Here is a 13,158-nt window from a genome sequence, read left to right as displayed (position 1 = left end):
GGAGAGAAGAGAGAAGAGGGGAGAAGAAGAAGAAGAAAGCAAGAAAATCATTTTTTAAAGCAATGAGAGAAGAAGAGAGGTTAGATGGAGAGAAGAAGAGATATTAGATGGAGAGAAGAAGAGAGGTTAGATGGAGAGAAGAAGAGAGGTTAGATGGAGAGAAGAAGAGAGGTTAGATGGAGAGAAGAAGAGAGGTTAGATGGAGAGAAGAAGAGAGATTAGATGGAGAGAAGAAAGAGAGGAGTTAGATGGAGAGAAGAAGAGAGTGTTAGATGGAGAGAAGAAGAGAGATTAGATGGAGAGAAGAAGAGTTAGATGGAGAGAAGAGAGGTTAGATGGAGAGAAGAAGAGAGGTTAGATGGAGAGGAAGAAGAGAGGTTAGATGGAGAGAAACTAAAAACAGAAAGCCAGTCAGTAAAGCAGTTTGGTCTGAAAGAACCTGACAGAAACTACAAATTAAAAGAGGAGAGGAGAGGAGGAGGAGAAAGGGAGCAGGGGGAGGGAGAAGGAGGGGGAGGAGGAGACACACACACACACACACATCCTTATGCCCCTACCTCCTCATGCAGTCCAGTGCTCTGTTAAAGTGCTCCTTGCTGAGTGTGTGTTCGTCTCTTAGCAACATACACTGTTCTAAAGTCACAGACATGGAGGTCCTGTCTTTGGCACTTTTACAGCTGGTTAACCTGACACCATTCAACCTCCTACACACCTAGAGAGAGAGAGAGAGAGAGAGAGAGAGAGAGAGAGAGAGAGAGAGAGAGAGAGAGAGAGAGAGACAGAGGGAGAGAGAGACAGAGAAGGAGAGAGAGAGAGACAGAGAGAGAGAGAGAGACAGAAAGAGAGACACAGAGAGAGAGAGAGACACAGAGAGAGAGAGACAGAGAGGGAGAGAGAGAGACAGAGAGAGAGAGACAGAGAGAGAGAGAGAGAGAGCGAGAGAGAGTCAGACCTTTGCACTCCTTCAGCTAAGATATGAAGTCAAAGATTAAAGGTCGGAGGTTATCTTACGGAGGCAGCGAGCCACAGGACCTCAACGTTCTTCCTCTTCTTCATCTCCAGAGACTGCTCCAGAGAACACAACAAGTCCTCCACAGCTAACGGGGACCGGGAACAGGGCAGGGCTGGAAGGGAGGGAGGGAGGGAGGGAAAGAAGGACAGGGGGAGAGTGAGAGGAGGAAGAGGGAGATAAGAGGGGGAGACAGCTGAGATCCAAATTCTTTCAGCAGTCATCTGTCAAAGCTGAAGTATCAGAAGTACTTAAAGGTTGAAGTATCAGTACTACTTAAAGGTTGAAGTATCAGAACTACTTAAAGGTTGAAGTATCAGTACTACTTAAAGGTTGAAGTATCAGTACTACTTAAAGGTTGAAGTATCAGAAATACTTAAAGGTTAATAGTAATAGGAGTGAAATAGTATTCTGCAGGTGAATGTCAGCTGATGGCTTGTTGGTTGTATTAGTAGATTTACTCACGGTGGGAGGTTTGTGTGTGTGTGTGTGTGTGTGTGTGTGTGTGTGTGTGTGTGTGTGTGTGTGTGTGTGTGTGTGTGTGTGTGTGTGTGTGTGTGAGACTTACTCAAGTTGGGTAGTTTGTCTCTCAGGGTCTTGTAGTAGGACTTCAACATCTCACAGCTTCTGAGGTTGATCCTTTCTTGGAGAGAACTGTCTCCGAACCTAGATATATAACAGATAGAACTGTCTCCGAACCTAGATATATAACAGATAGAACTGTCTCCGAACCTAGATATATAACAGAGAGAACTGTCTCCGAACCTAGATATATAACAGATAGAACTGTCTCCGAACCTAGATATATAAACAGATAGAACTGTCTCCGAACCTAGATATATAACAGATACAACTGTCTCCGAACCTAGATATATAACAGATAGAACTGTCTCCGAACCTAGATATATAACAGATAGAACTGTCTCCGAACCTAGATATATAACAGATAGAACTGTCTCCGAACCTAGATATATAACAGAGAGAACTGTCTCCGAACCTAGATATATAACAGATAGAACTGTCTCGAACCTAGATATATAAACAGATAGAACTGTCTCGAACCTAGATATATAACAGATAGAACTGTCTCGAACCTAGATATATAACCAGATAGAACTGTCTCGAACCTAGATATATAAGCAGATACAGAGACTGTCTCGAACCTAGATATATAAACAGATAGAACTGTCTCGAACCTACATATATAACAGATAGAACTGTCTCGAACCTAGATATATAACAGATAGAGAACTGTCTCGAACCTAGATATAACAGATAGAACTGTCTCGAACCTAGATATATAACAGAGAACTGTCTCGAACCTAGATATATAACAGAACTGTCTCGAACCTAGATATATAACAGAGAACTGTCTCCGAACTAGATATATAAACAGATACAAAACTGTCTCGAACCTAGATATATAAACAGAGAACTGTCTCCGAACCTAGATATATAAACAGAGAGAACTGTCTCTCCGAACCTAGATATATAAATATAACTGTCTCCGAACCTAGATATATAACAGATAGAACTGTCTCGAACCTAGATATATAACAGATAGAACTGTCTCGAACCTAGATATATAACAGATAGAACTGTCTCGAACCTAGATATATAACAGATAGAACTGTCTCGAACCTAGATATATAACAGATAGAACTGTCTCCGAATCCTAGATATATAACAGATAGAACTGTCTCCGAACCCCTAGATATATAAACAGAGAGAACTGTCTCGAAACCTAGATATATAAACAGATAGAACTGTCTCGAACCTAGATAATAAAATATAACTGTCTCCGAACCTAGATATATAAACAGATAGAACTGTCTCGAACCTAGATATAAACAGACAGAACTGTCTCGAACCTAGATATATAACAGATAGAACTGTCTCCGAACCTAGATATATAACAGATAGAACTGTCTCAGTCCTAGATATATAACAGATGAAACTGTCTCAGAACATAGATATATAACAGAGGGAACTGTGCCAGGAACCTAGATATATAACAGATAGAACTGTCTCCGAACCTAGATATATAAACAGATAGAACTGTCTCCGAACCTAGATATATAACAGATAGAACTGTCTCCGAACCTAGATATATAACAGATAGAACTGTCTCCGAACCTAGATATATAAACAGATAGAACTGTCTCCGAACCTAGATATATAAACAGATAGAACTGTCTCCGAACCTACATATATAACAGATAGAACTGTCTCCGAACCTAGATATATAACAGATAGAACTGTCTCCGAACCTAGATATAACAGATAGAACTGTCTCCGAACCTAGATATATAACAGAGAGAACTGTCTCCGAACCTAGATATATAACAGAGAGAACTGTCTCCGAACCTAGATATATAAACAGATAGAACTGTCTCCGAACCTAGATATATAAACAGAGAGAACTGTCTCCGAACCTAGATATATAAACAGAGAGAACTGTCTCCGAACCTAGATATATAAATATAACTGTCTCCGAACCTAGATATATAACAGATAGAACTGTCTCCGAACCTAGATATATAACAGATAGAACTGTCTCCGACCCTAGATATATAACAGATAGAACTGTCTCCGAACCTAGATATATAACAGATAGAACTGTCTCCGAACCTAGATATATTAACAGATAGAACTGTCTCCGAACCTAGATATATAACAGATAGAACTGTCTCCGAACCTAGATATATAAACAGAGAGAACTGTCTCGGAACCTAGATATATAAACAGATAGAACTGTCTCCGAACCTAGATATATTAACAGATAGAACTGTCTCCGAACCTAGATATATAACAGATAGAACTGTCTCCGAACCTAGATATATAACAGATAGAACTGTCTCCGAACCTAGATATATAACAGATAGAACTGTCTCCGAACCTAGATATATAAACAGAGAGAACTGTCTCCGAACCTAGATATATAACAGATAGAACTGTCTCCGAACCTAGATATATAAATATAACTGTCTCCGAACCTAGATATATAAACAGAGAGAACTGTCTCCGAACCTAGATATATAGACAGACAGAACTGTCTCCGAACCTAGATATATAGACAGACAGAACTGTCTCCGAACCTAGATATATAAACAGATAGAAATGTCTCCGAACCTAGATATATAAACAGATAGAAATGTCTCCGAACCTAGATATATACGCAGAACTTAGATATATAAAGAGATAGAACTGTCTCCAAACCGACAGAGACAGACAGACAGTCACTCTCAGAGACAGACAGTTACCTCTCGGCTAGACTCTGTTGTAACCTGATCCCCAGTCAGTTACCTCTCGGCTAGACTCTGTTGTAACCTTATCCCCAGTCAGTTACCTCTCGGCTAGACTCTGTTGTAACCTGATCCCCAGTCAGTTACCTCTCGGCTAGACTCTGTTGCTGGTTGATGCCGATGTTAAACAGTAACGGGTGAACTCTTAAGTCCCGTCCATCTCTCAGTTCCCCTGGTAACAACAGGTACGTCTCCGATGGCAAGGGGACTTCCACACAAAAACAACCCCTAGGGACAGAGAGAGAGAGAGACAGAGAGAAAGAGAGAGAGAGACAGAGAGAGAGAGAGAGAGACAGAGAGAAAGAGAGAGAGAGAGAGAGAGACGGAGAGACAGAGAGAAAGAGAGACAGAGAGACAGAGAGAGAGAGAGAGAGAGAGAGAGAGAGAGAGAGAGAGAGACAGAGAGAGAGAGAGAGAGAGAGAGAGAGAGAGACAGAGAGAGACAGAGAGAGAGAGAGAGAGAGAGAGAGAGAGAGAGAGAGAGAGAGAGAGAGAGAGAGAGAGAGAGAGATAGAGAGAGAGGATTATAAGACAAGATGATTTGCTTGTGATACCATCAAGAGTTACAGATCGTTGTGTGTGTGTGCGTGTTACCGTAGTCCAGTGACAGAGGGCAGTAGATCTGTGGGTTGTTCTGATTTGGCTTCAGTTATTTTGAAGGAGACTCTATTCAGGTCTGATACTCCCATCTCCATATCCTCTAACATACCCACCTCATCACCTAACACACACACACACACACACGCACACACACACACACACACACACACACACACACACAGAGAATGAGAAAACATAACAGCAACATGTGTGTGTGTTTATATATCTGGGGAGAAATCGGGGAGAAGGGCTTTGGTCAGAGGTGACAAGAACCCGATGGTCACTCTGACAGAGCTCCCAGAAGTTCCTCTGTGGGAGATGGGAAACCTTTCAGAGGACAACCATCTCTGCAGCACTCCACCAATCAGGCACATGGTAGATAGAAGCCAGTCCTCAGTAAAAGGCACATGACAGCATGCTAGGAGTTTGCCAAAAGGTACATAAAAAAAGACCCAGACCCCATGAGAAACAAGATTCTCTGGTCTGATGAAAACCAAGATGAACACTTGGTCCTGAATGCCAAGCTTCACATCTGAAAACCTGGCACCATCCTGGTCCTGATGTTTTTCAGTGGCAGGGGAATGGCAGAGCTTCACATCCTGGATGAAACCTGCCCAGAGCACCATCCCTCCCAGTGAACAGCCAAGACAACACAGAAGTGACTTTGGGACAAGTACATTATGTGAGGATGCTTTTTGCAGTGGCAGGGAATGGCAGACTGGTGGGATCGAGGAAAGATGAGCGGGCACAGAGATCCTTGATGAGAAACCTGTCTCATCGCACACCAGCGACTCCTGTGGCGGGCCGGGCGCAGTGAGTGCTAACCAAGGTTGCCAGGTGCACGGTGTTTCCTCCGACACATTGGTGCAGCTGGCTTCCGGGGTTGGATGGCGCTGTGTTAAGAAGCAGTGCGGCTTGGTTGGGTGGCTTTCGACCTTTGTCTCTCCCGAGCCCGTACGGGAGTTGTAGCGATGAGACAAGATATTACTTACTAACAATTGGATACCACAAAATAATGATAAAATAAATTAATAAAAAAAACTTTATTAAAAAAACTAAGTGCCCCGGGGGAACAAAACATCGCTATTTTGGTTCCATGGCCAGGAAACTCCACAGACCTTAATCCCATTGAGAATTTGTGGTCAATCCTCAAGAGGTGGGTGGACAAACAAAACCCCACAAATTCTGACAAACTCCAAGCATTGATTATGCAAGAATGGGCTGCCATCAGTCAGGATGTGGCCCAGAAGTTAATTGACAGGATGCCAGGGCGGATTGCAGAGGTCTTCAAAAAGAAGGGTCAACACTGCAGATATTGACTCTTTTCATCAACTTCATGTAATTGTCAATAAAAGCCTTTGACACTTATGAAATGCTTGTAATTATACTTCAGTATTCCATAGTAACATCTGACAAAAAATATCTAAAGACACGAAAGCAGCAAACTTTGTGAAAATTCATATTTGTGTCATTCTCCAAACGTTTTGCCACGACTGTAGATACATTATGTATATATAGTATGTATAGATATAGATACATTATGTATAGATATAGATACATTATGTATAGATATAGATACATTATGCATAGATATGTATATATAGATATAGATACATTATGTATAGATATAGATACATTATGTATAGATATAGATACATTATGTATAGATATAGATACATTATGTATAGATATAGATACATTATGTATAGATATAGTATGTATAGATATAGATACATTATGTATAGATATAGATACATTATGTATAGATATAGATACATTAATGATATATAGATATAGATATATTAATAATATAGATATAGATACATTATGCACATAGATATATATAGATATAGATATATTATGTATAGATATAGATACATTATGCATAGATATATATGAATATAGATACGTATGTATAGATATACTATGTATAGATACAGATACATTATGTATAGATATAGATAGATATAGATACACTATGTATAGATAGATATAGATACACATAGATATAGATAGATATAGATATATTAGATAGATATAGATACATTATGCATATGTATAGATATAGATAGATAGATACATTATGCATAGATATATATAGTATGTATGAATATAGATACATTATGTATAGATATATATATTATGTATAAATTATGTATAGATATAGATACACTATGTATAGATATAGATAGATATAGAATAATTCATGTATAGATATAGATAGATATAGATACAGTGCCATTATGTATAGATATATATAGATAAATTTGTGCCATTATGAGAAACAGTGCTCATTAAAGTATTCGGCCCCCTTGAACTTTGCGACCTTGCCACATTTCAGGCTTCAAACATAAAGCTATAAAACTGTATTTTTGTAAAGAATCAACAACAAGTGGGACACAATCATGAAGTGGAACGACATTTATTGGATATTTCAAACTTTTTTAACAAATCAAAAACTAAAATTGGGCGTGCAAAATTATTCCAGCCCCTTTACTTTCAGTGCAACAAACTCTCTCCAGAAGTTCAGTGAGGATCTCTGAATGATCCAATGTTGACCTAAATGACTAATTGATGATACAATCCCACCTGTGTATAATCAAGTCTCCGTATAAATGCACCTGCACTGTGATAGTCTCAGAGGTCCGTTAAAGCGCAGAGAGCATCATGAAGAACAAGGAACACACCAGGCAGGTCCGAGATACTGTTGTGAAGAAGTTTAAAGCGGTTGGATACAAAAGATTTCCCAAGCTTTAAACATCCCAAGGAGCACTGTGCAAGCGATAATATTGAAATGGAAGGAGTATCAGACCACTGCAAATCTACCAAGACCTGGCCGTCCCTCTAAACTTTCAGCTCATACAAGGAGAAGACTGATCAGAGATGCAGCCAAGAGGCCCATGATCACTCTGGATGAACTGCAGAGATCTACAGCTGAGGTGGGAGACTCTGTCCATAGGACAACAATCAGTCGTATATTGCACAAATCTGGCCTTTATGGAAGAGTGGCAAGAAGAAAGCCATTTCTTAAAGATATCCATAAAAAGTGTCGTTTAAAGTTTGCCACAAGCCACCTGGGAGACACACCAAACATGTGGAAGAAGGTGCTCTGGTCAGATATATATATACATACATATCATATATACACATAATGTATCTATATCTATATATATATATATCTATACATACTGTATCTATATCTATGCATAATGTATCTATATCTACACATAATGTATCTATATCTATATATATATATCTATACATAATGTATCTATATCTATACATAATGTATCTATATCTATATATACATATCTATACATACTGTATCTATATCTATGCATAATGTAACTATATCTACACATAATGTATCTATATCTATATATACATATCTATACATACTGTATCTATATCTATGCATAATGTATCTATATCTATACATAATGTATCTATATCTATACATAATGTATCTATATCTATATATACATATCTATACATAATGTATCTATATCTATATATATATATCTATACATAATGTATCTATATCTATATATATATATCTATACATAATGTATCTATATCTATATATACATATATACACATAATGTATCTATATCTATATATACATATCTATACATAATGTATCTATATCTATGCATAATGTATCTATATCTATATATATATATCTATACATAATGTATCTATATCTATATATACATATATACACATAATGTATCTATATCTATATATACATATCTATACATAATGTATCTATATCTATGCATAATGTATCTATATCTATATATATATATCTATACATAATGTATCTATATCTATGCATAATGTATCTATATCTATACATACTATATCTATACATAATGTATCTATATCTATACATAATGTATCTATATCTATACATACTGTATCTATATCTATACATAATGTATCTATATCTATGCATAATGTATCTATATCTATACATACTGTATCTATATCTATACATAATGTATCTATATCTATACATAATGTATCTATATCTATACATAATGTATCTATATCTATACATAATGTATCTATATCTATACATACTGTATCTATATCTATACATAATGTATCTATATCTATATATACTGTATCTATATCTATACATAATGTATCTATATCTATGCATAATGTATCTATATCTATATATATATATCTATACATAATGTATCTATATCTATATATACTGTATCTATATCTATGCATAATGTATCTATATCTATATATATATATGTATCTATATATATATATACATATCTATACATACTGTATCTATATCTATGCACATAATGTATCTATATCTATACATACTATCTATATCTATGCATAATGTATCTATATCTATATATATATATCTATACATAATAATATCTATATATCTATACAATGTATCTATATCTACATAATGTCTATATCTATACATAATGTATCTATATCTATACATACTATATCTATACATAATGTATCTATATCTATACATAATGTATCTATATCTATACATACTGTCTATATCTATACATACTGTATCTATATCTATACACCAATGTATCTATATCTATATAATGTATCATATCTATACATAATGTATCTATATCTATACATATATACATATCTGTATCTGTACATCTATACATAATGTATCTATATCTATATACACATATCTATACATATACTGTATCTATATCTATGCAATAATGTATCTATATCTATATATACTTATATATCTATATATATATACATATCTATACATAATGTATCTATATCTATACATAATGTATCTATATCTATACATAATGTATCTATATCTATACATACTGTATCTATATCTATATCTATATATATATATCTATACATAATGTATCTATATCTATGCATAATGTATCTATATCTATGCATAATGTATCTATATCTATACATAATGTATCTATATCTATATATACATATCTATGCATAATGTATCTATATCTATACATACTGTATCTATATCTATACATAATGTATCTATATCTATACATAATGTATCTATATCTATACATAATGTATCTATATCTATACATACTGTATCTATATCTATGCATAATGTATCTATATCTATACATAATGTATCTATATCTATACATACTGTATCTATATCTATACATAATGTATCTATATCTATACATAATGTATCTATATCTATGCATAATGTATCTATATCTATACATAATATATCTATACGTAATCTGGATCTATATCTATACATATATATATATATATATATATATGTATGTGTGTGTGTGTGTGTATAACTCACTGTAGGTGCTGAGCAGTCCTTCAAACTGTGTGATGAGCCCAACCTCACAGAGCTGCAGCAGGAAGCCTTTATCCTCCAGACCCGAGTACAGCCTCAGTACAAACCCACACACCACCGCACACAGCTAGAGAGATGGGGGGAGAGAGAGGGGGAGAGGGGGGAGGGAGAGAGAGAGGGGGAGGGAGGGAGAGAGAGGGGGGGAGGGAGAGAGAGAGGGGGGAGGGAGAGAGAGAGGGGGGAGGGAGAGAGAGAGAGGGGGGAGGGAGAGAGAGGGGGAGGGAGAGAGAGAGGGGGGAGGGAGAGAGAGAGGGGGAGGGGGAGAGGGGGAGGGAGGGAGAGAGAGAGGGAGAGAGGGGGGGAGGGAGAGAGAGAGGGGAGAGGGAGAGAGAGAGGGGGGAGGGAGAGAGAGGGAGGGGAGATGGGAGGGAGAGAGAGAGGGAGAGAGAGGGGGAGGGAGAGAGAGAGGGGGGAGGGAGAGAGAGAGAGGGGGAGGGAGAGAGAGAGGGGGGAGGGAGAGAGAGAGGGGGGAGGGAGAGAGAGAGGGGGGAGGGAGAGAGAGAGGGGGGAGGGAGAGAGAGAGAGGGGGAGGGAGAGAGAGAGGGGGGAGGGAGAGAGGGGGGGGAGGGAGAGAGAGAGAGGGGGAGAGAGGGGGGAGGGAGAGAGAGAGGGGGGAGGGAGAGAGAGAGAGGGGGGAGGGAGAGAGAGAGAGGGGGGGGGGAGGGAGAGAGAGGGGAGAGAGGGGGAGGGGAGAGAGAGAGAGGGGGGAGGGAGAGAGAGAGGGGGGAGAGAGAGAGGGGAGAGAGGGGAGGGGGAGAGAGAGGGGAGGGGGGAGGGAGAGAGGGGAGGGGGGAGAGAGAGGGGAGAGAGGGGGGAGGGAGAGAGAGAGAGAGAGAGAGAGAGAGGGGAGGGGGAGGAGAGAGGGGAGGGGGAGAGAGAGGGGAGGGGGGAGAGAGGGATGGGGGGAGAGAGGGATGGGGGGAGAGAGGGGAGGGGGAGAGAGAGGGGAGGGGGAGGGAGGAGAGAGTGAGGGAAGGGAGATAGGAGAGAGGTAGGGAAGGAGAGGGAGAGGGGGATAGGAGAGACATATTGAAAGATACATTAAAGCGACGTAGGTCCTGTTAGGGGACCACCTGGCTGAAGACCACATGTTAGAGATCTAACCAAACATGACCACATGTTAGAGATCTAACCAAACATGACCACATGTTAGAGATCTAACCAAACATGACCACATGTTAGAGATCTAACCAAACATGACCACATGTTAGAGATCTAACCAAACATGACCACATGTTAAAGATCTAACCAAACATGACCACATGTTAGATCTAACCAAACATGACCACATGTTAGAGATCTAACCAAACATGACCACATGTTAGAGATCTAACCAAACATGACCACATGTTAGAGATCTAACCAAACATGACCACATGTTAGAGATCTAACCAAACATGACCACATGTTAGAGATCTAACCAAACATGACCACATGTTAGAGATCTAACCAAACATGACCACATGTTAGAGATCTAACCAAACATGACCACATGTTATCAACTATACAAGAGCCCCCCCATCCCACCACACTACTCACTGCCTGGCTGAAGACAGCATCTCGTCTGTGTGTCAGGGGCTGACCATGGCAGGCTGATGCTGCTGCCCCCTGTAGGAGGACGAAGGTCATAGCACACCGGGCCCTCTCCACCGCGTCACTCACACACTCCTTCAGAGTCACAACTAGAGGGAGGAGTTGCTCTTGCCACAAAGGGGACAGGTCTGGAAGAGGGGCGAGAGAGGCCTGCCAAGGAGCGCGGGAAGGGTCTGGAAAGGGGGAAGAGAGAGTTCAAATCCATTCAATTATCTGTGGAACGAATGATTTCAGGAACCTAATAAAAGTTGCAAACAGAAATGGATCCTTCATTAAAGTTCTCCCCAATCTGAATCGGTCTGATTGATTGAAGATATAGTAACCTTTCCATTCACTTTCTATAGATATTTTCTTAAGGAACCAAGGAAGGGAAGGGATGTAGGGAACAAGAATAAGAAACTAGGAAGGATGTAGGAACCAAGGTAGGAAGGATGCTGGAACCAAGGTAGGAAGGATGTAGAACCAAGGAAGGAAGTATGTAGGACCAAGGAATGAAGGATGGAACCAAGGTAGGAAGGATGTAGGAACCAAGGTGGAAGGATGTAGGAACCAAGGTAGGAAGGGATGTAGGAACCATGGTAGGAAGTATGTAGGACCCAAGGTAGGAAGCTTGTAGGAACCAAGGTAGGAAGGATGTAGGAACCAAGGAAGGAAGGAGGTAGGAGCCAAGGAAGGAACAATGTAGGAACCAAGGGAGGAAGGATGTAGGAACCAAGGTAGGAAGGATGTAGAACCAAGGAAGGAATGATGTAGGAACCAAGGGAGGAACGATGTAGGAACCAAGGTAGGAAGGATGTAGGAACCAAGGAAGAAAGGATGTAGGATCCAAGGAAGGAAGGGATGTAGGAACCAAGGAAGGAAGGATGTATTTCTGAAGTATTGCTACAGTTTGGGGCCGTACCAGTGTTGTGTGAGGTGGTGGTGACATCATTCTGTGTCTGTGAGGTAACTTCCTGTTTCCTGTTCTCCCTCTCCTGTAGCCGGTCCACCATGGCGATGATGCAGTTCAGACTCATAGCAACGTTAGCCCACACCCTGTCCTAAACACACAACGTTAGTCCACACCCTGTCCTAAACACACAACGTTAGTCCACACCCTGTCCTAAACACACAATATTAGCCCACACCGTGTCCTAAACACACAACGTTAGTCCACACCCTGTCCTAAACACACAATGTTAGTCCACACCCTGTCCTAAACACACAACGTTAGCCCACACCCTGTCCTAAACACACAACGTTAGCCCACACGTCCTAAACAC

The 13,158-nt window shown here is 39.6% G+C and overlaps 1 protein-coding gene across 1 annotated transcript; it reads right to left on the bottom strand.

Moving 5' to 3' along the window:
* Positions 1–547: 547 nt before the first annotated feature.
* On the bottom strand, positions 548–12,963 carry LOC121843177 (type II inositol 3,4-bisphosphate 4-phosphatase-like). Its single transcript, XM_042312780.1, has 8 exons — positions 12,798–12,963; positions 11,843–12,069; positions 10,247–10,370; positions 4,909–5,035; positions 4,402–4,542; positions 1,578–1,675; positions 1,012–1,124; positions 548–712 (listed from the first exon to the last, which is right to left on the bottom strand). The coding sequence occupies exons 1-8, from the start codon at positions 12,910–12,912 to the stop codon at positions 554–556; spliced, it is 1,104 nt and encodes a 367-aa protein (XP_042168714.1). The 5' UTR covers positions 12,913–12,963; the 3' UTR covers positions 548–553.
* Positions 12,964–13,158: the final 195 nt, after the last annotated feature.

This window comes from Oncorhynchus tshawytscha, unplaced genomic scaffold (assembly GCF_018296145.1).
Source record: "Oncorhynchus tshawytscha isolate Ot180627B unplaced genomic scaffold, Otsh_v2.0 Un_contig_11399_pilon_pilon, whole genome shotgun sequence".
NCBI classification, from domain to species: domain Eukaryota; kingdom Metazoa; phylum Chordata; class Actinopteri; order Salmoniformes; family Salmonidae; genus Oncorhynchus; species Oncorhynchus tshawytscha.
This window is presented reverse-complemented; position numbering and strand designations above follow the sequence as displayed.